Source organism: Fukomys damarensis, unplaced genomic scaffold (genome assembly GCF_012274545.1).
Source record: "Fukomys damarensis isolate Sample0158 unplaced genomic scaffold, DMR_v1.0_HiC HiC_scaffold_1, whole genome shotgun sequence".
NCBI classification, from domain to species: domain Eukaryota; kingdom Metazoa; phylum Chordata; class Mammalia; order Rodentia; family Bathyergidae; genus Fukomys; species Fukomys damarensis.
The window spans coordinates 61,395,163-61,410,481 of NW_022900913.1; the positions used below are offsets into that span (position 1 = coordinate 61,395,163).

A 15,319-nucleotide genomic window follows, 5' to 3' on the forward strand; every position below is an offset into this window, starting at 1 on the left:
CGCGTGTTGAGCGCCTCCGGGGCGGCCGCCGAGGAGATCGAGGTGCTTGACGGGGGCGCTGAGCCCGAGCCGCCGGGCGAGGAGTGCAGCTGGGCCGGGCTCTTCTCTTTCCAAGACCTGCGCGCCGTACACCAGCAACTGTGCTCCGTGAACTCGCAGCTGGAGCCCTGCCTGCCCGTGTTCCCCGAGGAGCCCTCCGGCATGTGGACCGTGCTGTTCGGGGGCGCACCCGAGATGACGGAGCAGGAGGTTGACGCTTTGTGCTACCAGCTGCAGGTCTACCTGGGCCACGGCCTGGACACCTGCGGTTGGAAAATACTGTCCCAGGTACTCTTCACCGAGCCCGACGACCCGGAGGAGTACTATGAGAGCCTCAGCGAGCTGCGCCAGAAGGGCTACGAGGAGGTGCTGCAGCGGGCCCGGAAGCGCATCCAGGAGGTGAGGACCGGCTCGGCGCCGGCACGGCTTCCGGTTCCTTTACCTGCCGAAGGGTGCACACGGCCGGGGGGTTCCTGGTCGTGTCCCCGCCTTTTTTTTTTTTTTTTTTTTTTTTTTTTTGTGTTTTTTTTTTTTTTTTTTCTTTTCAGTGGCTTTCTTTACATGCTCTATGAGAAAAGGTTCTGTTTAGCAAGTACGTTCTTTTTACTATTTAGCATTGGTAACGAGATTGCTCAAACAAGAAAAAAAAAAGGTGTCCTTTAAACATAGACTAAAAGAGCGTTACTCTTTTACTCCGAAGGTTTTTCTGCAGAAACGGCCGTGATACCAACTCTTATTGTCTGGTGTCGCTTTTATTGCCTCAGAATAGTTTGCCTTATAGAGCAAGGTTGATTGTGCTTATTTTCCTTATGCAGTCTGGCAACGTGGGCACATTGAAAATTATTGTTTATTTGGTTTTGATTTTGGGGGTGGGTACTACTGGCGGTGGACCCAGGACTACAGGACTGCTAAGCAAGTGTTTTTACTCCTGAGCTTCAGCTCTTAAATCCCCCTACCCTTTTTTTTGGAGACAGGTTCTCCATAGCTCAGGGTGCACTTCAACTCGCTTTGTTGTTGGGTTGTTTTGTTTTGTTTCGTTTTTTGAGCCAGGGTTTTGCTATGCAGTTAAGACTGGATGTTTCCCAGGCTCTTCTCAAACTCGTGGTGACCCTATGCCTCAGTTTCCTGAGTACTGGAATCACAGTCGTGAGCCACCAAACCTGGCTTTGAACTCAATTTTGTACCCCAGGGTGAGTGCAGACTTACTGCTTCAGCCTCTGGAGTTCCTGGGATTGTAGGCAAGCACCACCATGCTCAGCCCTAAATTCTATTTATATGTACCGGGGATCGAACTCATGACTTTGAGCTTGTGGAGCTGACGGCTGCACCACTGAGCTAAATCCCCGGCCCAAAATTCATGTTTAAATGAGTGGTTTAAGCAAATGAAAAAGAAGGGACTCACAATTGGAGGATGCACATATAATTTTAAGATATCTCAAGTCCTTACAGGTATTTTGGTTTCAGTCCTGTTTTAGGGAGAAAAATGTCTTCGGCAGAAATGCCCATTTTACTTGTGTACTTAGTATAAGAGAGAAAGGAGCACAAAAACCTTGTCTGTGTGTGTGTGTGTGTGTGTGTGTGTGTGTGTGTGTGTGTGTATATATATATATACATATACATATGTGTGTATGTATGTGTATATATATATATGTGTGTGTGTGTGTGTATATATATGTATGTATATGTAATTAGATTTTGTTTGTACATGGATTGAACCCAGGGCCTCAAGTGTTCTAGGCAAGCAGTGTACCACAACCCTTTTTATAAAATTTGATTTTTTTTTTTTTTTTTTTGGACCCAACCCTTTTTATAAAATTTGTTTTTTTTTTTTTTTTTTTTGGACCGGGGATGGAACTCTGGTCCTTGGACTTTCGAGGCAGGCTGCAGCACCATTGAGCTAAATCCCTGGCCCCTATAGAATTTAATTTTTGAGACAGGTTCTCCCAGAGTTGTCCAGGCTTGCCTTGAGCTTGAGATCTTTCATCAGTCTCCAGAGTAGATGGGATTACAGGTGTGTAATACCACACCTGGCTATACATAATACTTTTTGTTTTTGAGACAGGGTCTCACTATGTAGTTCAGGCTGGCTTTGAAAATCAGGCAATCCTTTTGCCTCAGTCTCTTCAGTGCTGGGATTATAGGTGTGTACCACCACACCTAGGAATACCACAATACTTACTTATAATATACCTTGCCTATTATCCATATTTTAGTTTGCAGTACTTTATCCTAAATGTCATCCATTATAGAGCCATCCTTGAGTAGCAGGGATGTTTTAACCCCTCCCTCCTTTTTACAGTAGTAATTGAATGCAGGGCTTTCGTACTGATCTATGCCCCCATCCGTTTTTAATTTTTGAGACAGAGTCTTGCCAAGTTGCTAAATTGTCAGGCTGGGCTTGAATTTGCCATCCTTCTACCTCAGCCTCCCAGAGTGTTGAGATTACAGGCATGCACCATCATTTGTCTCCCTCTGGAGTCTCTAAAATTCTTTTTGGAAGAATTTGACAGAATTCCCATGTACTCTTTGTAGTGTTTTGTGAACATTGACTGTTCTTTTTTGTTTATATTTTTGAGCCAAGGTCTCACCATGTAGGTTGACCTTGAACTCCCAGTCCTGCCTCAGTTTCCAGAGTTCTGGGATTACAAGTGTTCACCGCCATGCCTGGCTCCTGTATAGTATTTCTTTTAAAATGCAGGAGCACAATTAGTAATTCTTTAACTCAGTACAAATTACATGCATGAAAACTAGCTTTTTACACAAGAGCAACATTTTCATCCATTAATGAGTAGAACTTTTATTTTTTAACTTTAATGATGCTCAGAAAAAGTGAATGTCTCTGGCATTTAAATTCAAATGGGGCAAAAATGGAAAAAAAAAAAACCCAAGAGACTGGTTCAGTGCCCATTATCACAAACATAGCAAAACTGCCAAAATACAGAGCTCACTAATCGGGGGGATACTTTATTTGTGTGTGTGCTAGGGATTGAACCCAGGGTCTCACTTGTGTTAGGCAAGCACTGTACCACCGAGGTACATTATCAGCCCTTTTTAAAATTTTGAGACAGGGTCTCACTAAATTGCCCATGGTGGCTTGGAGCTTGTGGTGCTCCTACCTTGGCCTCCACAGTAGCTAGGAATAGGTACAGTTGTGTACCACTACACCCAGTGGGAGGGGGAGTTTACAGTTTTTAAAACAATAACTTTACTAATTAAAGTTCTTTTGACCATATTCTATTTTGTTTGAGAGAAAAAAGTTCAATTTTAATAATACTTTGTATTTGGGAAACAGCATTTATTATAAGTGTATCAAACAGTAAATGTATATTTTTAGTCTTACAGTTGAATATTTGAAAAACAGTCATCAAAGACATCAGATAAGTTTGCTTAATGCCTGTCCTGGTTTAGTGGTAGTAGGATTTGAACCCAGCTTCTTCCCACTGACAGAATCTCAGTATAGTTCAGGCTTGCCTCTTTGAACTCACTGTAGAGCCCAGGCTGGCCTCGAACTTAACCACGAGCCTGTTCTCCTACCTACCCTGGTACTGTACAGGGAAATGATAGGAGAAGTTAAGAGACTGGGGAAAGTGTAATGTGATGAGGAATGGTGTCCTCCATGGACAAGCAAGAAGATGGCCATGCATAGGGAACCACCATGTATTTGTGTTCTCTAGCTGCATACATTTTTCACTGTCTCAATAATTTCCAGTAACTGTCTTTGCAGGGCTGGGGATGGAATCGATATCCCTACATGTTGCTTCCTTTAGGGGTTTGAACAGAGTGATGAGCTACATTCCTAGAGCTTTCCTCCTTTTAAAATTTTATTTTGGCCGGGCATGGTGGTGCATGCCTGTAATCCCAGCCTTTGGGAGGCTGAGGCAGGAGGATCGTTGTGAGTTCGAGACCAGCCTGGGCTATATAGTGAGTTCCAGGTCAGTCTCAACTACATAGTGAGACCCTGTCTCAAAAAACCAAAAAAAACATTCTTTAAATTTTGAAACAGGGTCTTTATTTTTGAGATATGGTCTCACTTTGTAGTTCAGGCTGGCTTTGAGCTCACTATGAAGCTGATACCGGCCTCGAACTTGCGGTGATCCTCTTGATTCAGCCTCCCTAGTGTTGGGATCACAGATGTGAGTAACCATACTGGGCTGAAAGAAGGTCTTAGAGCATTTCTTGGGGTAGGTTTGAATTTGGAATCCTTGTGCCTCATACAACAGCTTGTTAGTCTAGATATATCTGGTAATCAAAACATTTTAACATAATATTACTTAGAAATTTAGCTGTAATCTGAGCACTAGGGGAAGCTGAGGCAGGAGGATCACAGTGAGTTCAAGACCAGCATGGGCTACATAATGAGATCTTGACTAAGGGGGGAAAAAAAAAGAAAAGAAAAATTTAGTCATTTTTCTTTTAATTTCTGTGGTTCTATTTTTTGGTCTTTAGTTCTATAGGATTCCTTCCTTATCTGTGGAATTCAGATCTGTGGGAATTAGGTTTTTTCCCCCCACAGTAGTCAGTAATTGTTGAAAGAATTAAAAAGAAAAGAAAAAAAAATGGGGCATGGGGTTTAGCTCAGTGGTGCCACCACTTGCTCACAAGCTCAAGGACCAGAGTTTGATCCCCAGTACCCCCTCCCAAAAAAAGACTATACAATTAAATTGTAAACATATTAAGGTCTTTGGCCTTGACAATATCTTGGAATTCTCTTTATCAGTTCTAGTTCAGAACCACACATTTTGTGAGCACTCTTTATTGTTAGTATAAAGAACACCAGAGGTTTTTGTTTTATTTTTTTTCTACAGCATGAGTTTAAAGGGTATGAAAGTTGTTTTGTTTATTTTTGTAGTGCTAGGGATTTGAACCCAGGGCCTCATATGTGCTCAGCCAAGTGCTTTGCCTCCGAACTACATTCCCAGCCCAAGATGTATACTTTTTGTTTGTGTTTTTGTTTGCGGTACTGGGGATCGAACTCAGGACCTTGTACTTGCAAAGGCAGGCTACAAATTGATAAATGTAAGTTCTTCGAGGGAATCCTGCTTTACAAAGTAGGCAAAAATCTGTAATTGTTAATAACTAACTTTCCTTCCTTCCTTTTTCCCCTCCCTCCCGCCCTTTCTCTCTCCTTTCTTTTTGAAGCAGGGTCTCACTATGTAGTCCAGGTTTGCCTCAAACTTACAGCAGTCTTCCTGCCTCAGTCTCCCAAGTGCTGGGATTACAGTACAGGCATGTGATGCCACACCTGGCCAATAACTTTAAATTAAGAGGCCTTTTTCAGGGTGGTGAGTTCCCTATAAGAAAGGCTATGGTTGGGTTTTTATGGGGTTCCTTAAGTAGCATGCAAAGTTTTATATGTGGGCATATTTGGAGAAAAAGGTTTTTATCAAACTTTTAAAGATGTTTCTCAAAAAAGTCTTAAAACTGCCATTGTGAATTATCTTTGTGAGGTTATGGGACCTCTGTTGGTGATTTATTTTTGTAATATACTTAAGATTTAATATGAGATCATAAAATTACTCCCATATTTTTTCTCTTTAAAGCTTGCGTTAATGCTTCACTGTCCACACATGGTAGCACATGGCACGTGCCTGTAATTCCAGCACTCTGAGAGGCTAAGGCAGGAGGATTGCTAGCTCAAGCCCAGCCTGGGCAAATTATCAAGACCCTATGTCAAAATACAAAATAAAAAAGGAGTAAGGATGTAGCTCAGTGCCGGAATCCTAGGTTGAATCGCCAATACTGCCCAAGTAAGTAAAAGATTCACAGCTTTGGTCCACTCACTGAGAATTATTTAAGTTTGAGAATTATTTAAGCTTAGCAATACTAATTAATAATTATATTTAGGTAACAGAAGAATTGTGAGATTATATATTACTGAAAGTCTCAAAGAAAATCTGCAATTTGTTACTGGCAGATTTTCCTTGGACTTTTATGCAGGTTTAGTATAGGAATTGCCATTTATAAAGCAGGCACTTGATCCTGTATGAATGAATAGAAGTGCCATCAACCTCTTTATTTTTTATTTATTTTTGAGACAGGGAAAATGGGGTCTTACTATGTAGCCTAGACTGGCCTTGAACTCTGTAGCTCAGATTCTCCTTGAACTCAGCAGTCCTCTGGCCTCAGCCTCCTGAATGCTGAGATTATAAGTAGGCCTTGGTTGTTGGTTGGAGCAAGATTTGCATCACAGTATGTAATGCATAGGTGTTCCATACTGAGACTTACCCTTGTTGACTTAGATTTTGTAAATAATGGTTTATGTATAAGGACAGCTACAGCTAATTCTTTTTTTTTTTTTTGGTTTCTTGAGACAGGGTCTCACTACATAGTTGAGACTGACCTGGAACTCACTATGTAGTCAGTCTGGTCTCGAACTCACAGTGATCCTCCTGCCTCAGCCTCCTGAGTGCTGGGATTACAGGTGTGCACCACCACACCCGGCGGGACAGCTATTCTTGAAATGATTAATTATGGTGCTTTATATAGTAAATCTTAATTATGGTGGTAGGCTTGATTAAGATCTAAAGGTCAGTACTTACTTTGGAATTTGTTATGTTTACAGAAATGTGTTCATTTCCAATTTCTTTGCCATTTAAACCACTGAGAATAGTGTGTGCTTTCAAAAAGGCATGCTGTACACTTTACCCAAGTATTTGATATCAGAAAGTCCTGCATTTGAAGATTCATTTCTGATAATCTGCTCAGTTATTTAATAAAATAGGGGAATGAGGAAAAATACCAAAAGACTATTTATGGATTTTTTTTTTGAGACAAGGTCTTACTGTGTAGTCCAGGCTGGCCTTAAACTTGCAGTGGTCCTCCTGCTTCATCCTCCTGAATTCTGGGAGTACAGGCATGTGCCACCATGCCTGGCTGAAAAAGGCCAGCACAGTAGCTGGCATTTACAAAAGAGAGGCTTTGTGAAGCCGGGCATGGTGGTGCACGCCTATAATCCCAGTACTCTGGAGGCTGAGGCAGGAGGATCACTGAGTTCGAGACCAGCCTGAGCTACGTAGCAAATTCCAGGTCAGTCTCAACTACATAGTTGAGACCCTCTCTCAAAAAACCAAAAAAACAAAGCAAGACAAAAGAGAGGCTTTGTGAAAGTATTATTTTTCTATTCTTTCATATAATTAGGATTTTTGTAGAGTTTTTCATTCAATCCTTCTTTTGGAGGTTTTAACTTGTATTTATTGGCACCCCCTAGGTGTTTGTCTCTTCATGTTACCTCTGCTTATCCTCTCCACTGTCTTCCAGGATAAGTAGACAGGCTGTTTTGTTGTTTTTTTGGGATAGGGTCTGGCAGTGTAGCCTAGGTTTGCTTTGTTACTTCCTCAGCCTCCCCATGCTGGAATCACAGATATGTGTCTTATAGAGGCTTGATGGTTCTGTGTGTGTGTGTGTGTGTGGTGGTGGGGTTTGGTTTGGGCCCCTCCCCCAAAACATGTCAGATACTACCACTGAGCTGTATCTCTAGCACAAATGGGTGTTTGATACCTATTTTACTGAAGCAGAAGTTGAGACTTCAAGAGGATAGTGACCAAATTCAATCAAACCTAGATTTGTCTTAATTCAGATTTGTTCCTTTTCTGTCAGACTTTGCCACCTTTTAGGTGTCTTAAACTAGAGGATCCGGAGGCCTGTTATTCTTTCCTGTGAAGACATGTCAGTTTCTATTTCAAGTCGGTTAGAGGTATAGCTTGATGGTAGAGCACTTGTTTGGCATGAGAAGCCCTGGGCTTGACCCCCCAAAACTGGGGGGGGGGTACTTGGGTTTTTTTTTTTTTTTTTTTGGTACTGGGGAATCAAACTCAGGACCTTGCGCTTGCAAGGCAGGTACAGTGCTACTGAGCTAAATCCCGGGCCCAGAAAAATTACTTTTAAGGTAACTCACATTAGTGACAAAGTGGGGCATTCTGCATGTTGTGTTTTAGAAAAAAGAGATTGCCTGGAGAAGGCAGATAGGTTTATATTAGAAAAGAGTGCCCAGTCAGTTTGTTGGTGGTCCTCCTTCCCTTTAGTTGTGGCTAGGAACCTGTCTTAGGCCTGATATGCTACATGTTAGGCAAACACTACTGCTGAATGATATTCCTGGCCCCTTAGTCCACGTTTTGTATCTTCAAGTGACTCAGCAACTCTGGGCATGTTGGCACCTGTAGTCCCAGCTACCCTAGAGGCTGAAGTAGGTAGATTGCAAGTTTGGGGCTGTGTTGGGCAATTTAGTGAAACCCTGAGGATGTGGCTCTGGTAGAGTTCAATCCTCACACCTCAAACAAAAAAATCCCTGCCAGAAACAGTTCCTAACTTTGGAGGTTATTTAACAGGAAGAACAAGGTGTTATAAGAGGGCTGTTTTCTAACTAATCCTTTTCCCAATTTTGACTTTCTTGATATCCTTGGAAAACTAACATTAGTTTTGCAGATCTGGTGCCCTGTTGAAACTGCAACTACTATATGTACATCAGAGATATTGTTAGCAGTTGATGGATCCCCTGGGGTATTTTTTCCAGGTTCTTGGTGTCCTGAGCAAAGAATTGGACAAGACATTCAGAAAAAGTAGTGGGTAGGTGCATTTATTAAAGGTGGAAAAGAAGTACACAGGGCAGGTTACGAGTAAACCTTGAGGATAAAGGAAAGGGCTCTATTGTGTATGGAGCTGTTGTGTCTAGACTAGCTTCTCCCTCATGTAGACAAGACATTGGGATGTTTGTCCTATTGAAAATCTACTTAGCCTGTTGTCAGATTTATTGTCCTCTGCTTGGTTTTGTACCAGCCCTAATTTTCTGTCTATGACAAAATTTTATTTATTGGTACATTTTAGATATACATAATGATAATACTCATTCATAGGGAATTTGCACCAGTACATGTGTATCCCCCCATTTCCGTGACATAATTTTTAGAAGGCCTAGGATGCTATCTCACTGGGCACACCATGACCCGTGATTAGGTATAAACATGTAGTAGAAGTAGATTCAGGGTATGACACAATGGCTATGGTGGAGAGAGCTGTTTTATCTGACAACTTTTGTTTGGAGGCATCAAAAGTTAGGGCATTACATGTTGAGGGGTTAGGATTGATATTACAGCTTGATCTGTGTTTGATCATGTAACCCTGAGAACAGTGCATTAATGAAGCTAAGTGAATTTAATATTAACTAATGATGAAAGGTTTACATTGGTAGCTACTAAAATAATAATTTTGATGCTAATTATTTTCTTCATTCCTTTGTCCAAGTGAATGTTTGTTCATTTTTCATATCTCTGAGAAAAGAGTAATTTTAGGGAAAGGGTGAATATATGGTTCTAGGTTAGCGCATGAATAAATTGGAAATGTGGAGGCTAGTGGCAGGGTGGTGGCCTTCCTGATAACTAATTTATGTGATGGTTTAACATCATATTCCAGTCCACCAGATATTTCAGACATGAAATCTGGCCATACTTCTTCCTTGCTAAAACAGGCCAACTTGAACAAACACTTTAATATTGTGATTATAGGGGTGTGTGTGTGTGTGTGTGTGTGTATGTGTGTTTGTGTGTGTTGGAAGAAGGGAGATAGGTGAGAGGAGTGATTTTCAAACATAGCAGCTGAGGTGGGCATGGTGATGCACACATGCCTATAATACTGGCATTCTGAGAAGTTGAGGCAGGAGGATCGCAAGTTCAAGCCCAGCTAGGTGATACCCTGTCTAGTAAATTAAAAGTCTCTGAAGGCCCTGTTTCTATCACCAGTACCACTACAAAATATTTTAAATTAGCTGCCATCACTTCTAGATTCCATATGTAACTTTAATTAGTCTGTTCCTGTTCTCTGCTGGTTTTTTGTTTTGTTTTAGTGTTTTAAGGTAGAGTATCCTTTGTAGTTCAGGCTGGCCTTGTACTCACTATTAGCCTAGGCTGGCCTCAGCTTCCAAAATGTTGGGATTACAGGCATGTGCCACCATGCCCGGCTTGTTCTCTACTGTTTTCATTGGACCTTTCGTTGGCTATGAAATACTGTATTGTTGGCTTGAAAGTACAAGAATGGGCAGTTTCTTGATGGTCGTGTATTGCGCACATAAATCTTCCTTCCTTCCTTCCTTCCCTCCCTCCTCTCTTCTTTCTTTCTTTCTTTCTTTCTTTCTTTCTTTCTTTCTTTCTTTCTTCCTTCCTTCCTTCCTTCCTTCCTTCCTTCCTTCCTTCCTTCCTTCCTTCCTTCCTTTCTTTCTTTCTTTCTTTCTTTCTTTCTTTCTTTTCTTTTTTCTTTTCTTTTTTCTTTCTTTTTTTGAGACAGTCTTACTATGTAGTTTAGGTGGGCCTTAAATTTGGGTCACTCCTCCTGCCTCAACATCCAGAGTCCTGGGATTACAGGCATGTGCCATGACATCTGGGACCCTTGATTGTTAAATTTTTGGTTTTGTTAGTAATGGGGCCCTATGGCTCTTTTCACTTTGATGGGCCAGCATCTGCCCTCTGAATCTGCCTAGTACTCTCAATTGTTGATGGTGGAAAAGTTAATTTGCATAAGTAAGAGGCATAGGCATTGAAGGCTAGTGATTCTTGGTGCTTTTAGTTTTTGGTAGAGATGGAGAGAAGCTGGTTTGACTTTTCAGGCTTCTAGAAGTATTTGTTCACCAGTAAGCTTAGAAGTATTTGTTCACCAATAAGGTTAGAACAAATGAGGGTGTTTTTGGTTCTCTTTTGTGCTCCAGGAGCTCATGCATGGTAGGCAAGTGCTGCATCCTTGACCTAGGCCCCCAGGCCCTGAGGTGTTTTCTTATATGTGTAGAATTGCCTTTCTGTGCCTATCCTTGAGGTTATTTTGTTTTTAATTTTTATTTATTTTTTGAGACAGAATCTTACTATGCAGGCCAAGCTGGTCTTGAACTCGCTAATGGAGCCCAGGGTGGCCTCGAACTTGGGGTGATCCTGCTTCAGCCTCCTGAGGGCTGGTATAGGTGTGCACTACCATTCCTAGCTTGTCCTTGAACTTTAAACTATATGATTATAATTTCATGTAGTACACTTTGCAGGCTGTAGTAAAGTATTGTAAAATAGGCTAAGAATAAAAATAGGCCTGATGAGTTAGACATTATCAGAGAAGAGAATTATCTATGTGTCTATAAACTGTTGTCAAATTGAAATATATATAGTCAGTGTCTACCAGTAACAGTACTTACCTGATGACTGTGGCTTTTGGAAAGCTTTTATCATGTACACATACTGTAATTATTTTGTTTGGGTCTAGAGATTATTGTAATTCCAAAGGAGGCTATTTTGAATTTGTGCCTCCTTATGTGATTCATAAAGCTCTGACTCAGAATGTGTATGCCCTTCCTATATGTAAAACTCATTTTTAAAAATATAATTCTTAGTGCCTAGTGTGACTGAAACTCTGGATTTGGCTGGCCCCCACCACTGTAGACAATATATATGTGATTTTCTTTTAACTGCAGGATGAACACATCTTATAGATTGAGTATTCTAAATTCTGTTATTCTCTATTGACCTGGTAAAGCTGCTGTAGTAATTCTCCTGAAAAGCTGTCTTGGTTATGTGCCATTTGAATGGGATTTATCTTCTCACATTCGCATTCTATGATCTCTCCCCTCCCCTAGGAGAATTTAGGGATTTGGTATATTCTATACTAATGTCTAAAATGTACCTCCTTCCGGTTATCAGTTATGCCCACTTAAATCATTACTCCATAGCACTGAGTGCAATCTTATACTGTGCTTCCTTTCTTTTTGTTTTTGGTTTTTTTGAGACAGGGTCTCACTATGTAGCCCAAAGTAGTGTCTAACTTTGTGATCCTTGTGCCTCAGCTGGCATCACAGGTGTGTGCCACACCATGCCTGGCTTCACTTCTTAATTATAAACATTCTTTACCAGCTTAGGCCATAAAGGGGACAGAGAGAATAAAGGTTAACTTGTCCTGTTTTTTTTGAGATAGAATCTCATTATATGGTTCAGGCTGGCTTTGAACTCACTATGTAGTCCAGGCTGGCCTTGAACTCATGGTGAACCTTCTGCCTCAGCATCCTGAGTGTTGGGATTCCAGGCACGTGCCACCATGCCTGGCTCTAACTGCCCCTGTTTTATTTTTATTTTGGAAATCCTGTTCTTTGTTTTTCTATTAGTTGAGTGAATTTTGGTATTGGGTTTGCTGTGGGAAAACGAGAGGTTATTACATGGCGGGTTAATGAAGGATTAATAGAGAAACTATGAATTAATTTACAGTAACAGTTTTTAAGCTTGAAAATTTCATAGGAATGAGTAATATTATTTCACTAAAACAATTATGTGCCAGCTCACAGTGAAGCCAGCCATGATGCTTTTATAAATAGTATGTTATAAAGTCCTGGCTCCCTGGAGTTTTTTTGGAGTTGAGTCATATGTGCATGTATTATGATAGGGATTGAATTTTGGGCCTTCATCACTGAGCTACAGCCTCACCCTTTTTGTTTTTATTTATTTATTAATATATTTTAAATTTTTGAGACAAGGTCTGTGTCGTCCAGGCTTGGCTTGTACTTGGGATTCACTTGCTCAGCCTCCTAAATAGCTGGGATTATGGGGATACACCACCATTGCTGAGATGTGCTACTGTTTTCTTTTCTTTGAGTCCTAAGTTTTAAAAATTTTATATTCATGAAAATTGTATGTAAACCACCCCCACCCCTTTTTAAGATTTTTTTCTCTAATATTGGGGATTAAACCCAGGGCCTTGCACATTCTAGGAAAATTCTCTGATACTGAACTACAACCCCAGTCCTAGGTGTTTTTCTTTTTTGCAGTACTGGGTATTGAACCCAGGGTCTTTGAGCAGAGTTACATTCCCCAGCCCTTTTTAGATTTTTTATTTTGAGCAGTGTTTGTTAAGTTGCCTGGGCCAGGCTCTAACTTGGCAGTCTTCCTGCCTAAGTTCCCTGAGTGCTGGGATTTACAGGTGTGAACCACCATGCTAGGCTTCCAGATTTTTAATTTTTCTTTTTTGTTGTTGTTAAAGCTAAGGTGTAACACACACATCAGCTTGGGGGCTACACAGGGTTGGGATCATCAGTCATTGTTTTCCACATTCAGAAGCAATAACATGAATGAAGCAAACATATCCTATGATACCAATCGCTTTTTCTGGAGTGCTGCTTTAGGACTTACATGAGGCTGTTTCACAGTTAACTTTTTTATTTTAATGAGTAAAAGGAGCACATTGTGAATTAATCAGAAAAAGTACAGTATAGTATAGCAATATGTGAACTTATTATCAAATATGTACTTATATATTGGAGTGTTATACTTTTAGACAGCTGGCAGTACAATGGGTTTCTTTGTACCAGCATCCTCACAAACAGTACTAATGTGTTGCAGTATTTCACATTTTTACTATAACTTCATGAAGCAATAGGAATTTTTTAGTGACCTTATATCAAGGAATCACCCTCATATATGGTCTGTAGCTGACTGAAAGACTGTCATGTGGCAGATGACTGTAATGTTTTATGGGTTTTCGTTTTTTGTTATTTTAGTATTTCTGGGGTTGAACCCAGCTCTTTCTATTTTATTCTGAGACAGGGTCTCACTAGTTGCTCAGGCAGCCTGGAACGTTTTGTATTATACCTTATCCTCTTGAATAGTTGGGATTACAGGTGTGTGCCCCTGCACCAGGCACATAGTGTGCATTTGTTCTGCTTTCCTGAGACAGGGTCTTACTATATAGATCAGGCTGGCCTTGAATTCACTATGTAGCCTAGGCTGGCCTCAAATTCACAGTGATCTTCCGGCCTTCACTTCCTGAGTGCTGGGATTACAGGTGTGTTCCACCATGCCTGGTGCATTCTTATATATAGGAATAATACTGGATTTTGTTAATTTTTATTCCAGGAAAGGCCAGAGTATTAGTGTAGCTTTTGCTTCATCCCATCTCTGAATTGATGTATAAATATAGGTAAACTAACTTAACCAGTCTCCTAATATTCAGTTTTGAAATGTGAAGCTATTATAGAAGAGTATGTGCCAAACTTAAGAGCCTCATCATTGCCAGAGAGTGCTGCAATGTTTTTAGGAGCAAGTATAGTTTTTCCATCATCTGGACTACATATATATGTCTATTTATACAGAGTCTGCCAAAAAATGTATACACACTTTGGGAAAAGAAAAACTTGTATAAATATTTTAATATTAAATTTATTTACACGCATTAGCTTGGGAACATAAGATTAATGCAAGTTACCTTTGACCTCTACAATACAAGCGATGCTCAGAGTGATGGCCGTTTTCTTCCAGACATTTATTAGTATGGCAAAGTGCTGCTTGGGTAACATTGGTCATTGAGATTACTAAACATTCATGTTTGGGTGGGGAATTTAGCTCATTGGTGCCACTGCCTGCCTCGAAAGCACAAGATCCTGAGTTTGATCCCTGATATAAAACCCCTCCAAAAAAACTAAACATTCATTTTCAATTTCTTCTCTAAGGGCTGACAGTGTTGTGGGTTTTTTTCAATTATATGGCATCTCTAGGGTCAACACCACCTGTTGAAAAAGTATCATATTGTTTTTCTTTTCCTGAAGTGTGTGTTTTAATGGATTCTGTATATTTATATGTGCATATATATGTACATATATACAGTGGTGCCTCAGTTCACAAACTTTATTCTTTCCACAATTCTGGTTCAAAACTGAATTGAATAAGTACTGACTCAAGTTCAATGGTAAGATTCAGTGTTGACGTTATGGGGAAATTTGTAAATAGTTTGACTTTACTTAGGCTGCTGAGTTTTGTCATTGTGAATGTTTATGATAGTTCAGTGAAAAACTTCCAAGTTACCCTTGCACCTGGATGGCCCTGCCTTTCTCTTTTGTAGCCTGCTTACTCAGAGCATGTCCCCCACCTGCCACTTCTGACTTGATCATTGGCTCCTTGTGGAGCAGACTACCTTTAGTCTGAGTCTGCTGTTTCCCTAGGATTTTCCTGATCCCACTCATTCCTAGAATTACTTAATTCTTCACATGTGGTATTGATTCTGAGAAGTTACTTATTATGATCCAGGATTGGTTTTATGATAGATTTATTTTTGAGTGTGGATTAAACAGTGTTTTATGTACACAATGATTATTAGTAGAGGCATACTGACTGAGAAATGTTGATTGTGAAGTTTAGAACTGAAGGGACATGGAATAGCTCACACTTGGCCTTGTTGCCTCTGTACTCATCTTAGTCTCATCTCTAATGATGGGAACTCTGGACTGCTTTTACTTTTCCTCTGATATCTTTGTAGTGTAGCCTTTCTGTACCTAGCTCTG

General features: G+C 40.5%; 1 protein-coding gene across 1 annotated transcript in view; it reads left to right on the forward strand.

Annotated features, from left to right (window-relative positions):
* Positions 1–6: 6 nt before the first annotated feature.
* Positions 7–15,319, forward strand: part of Jmy (junction mediating and regulatory protein, p53 cofactor) — a gene marked incomplete at its 5' end in the record, with an annotated part of 92,296 nt that continues 76,983 nt past the window's right edge. Inside the window, one exon of the mRNA XM_033761565.1 lies at positions 7–438. Within this exon, the coding sequence (XP_033617456.1) occupies positions 7–438 (432 nt within the window). The remainder of the gene's footprint in view (positions 439–15,319) is intronic.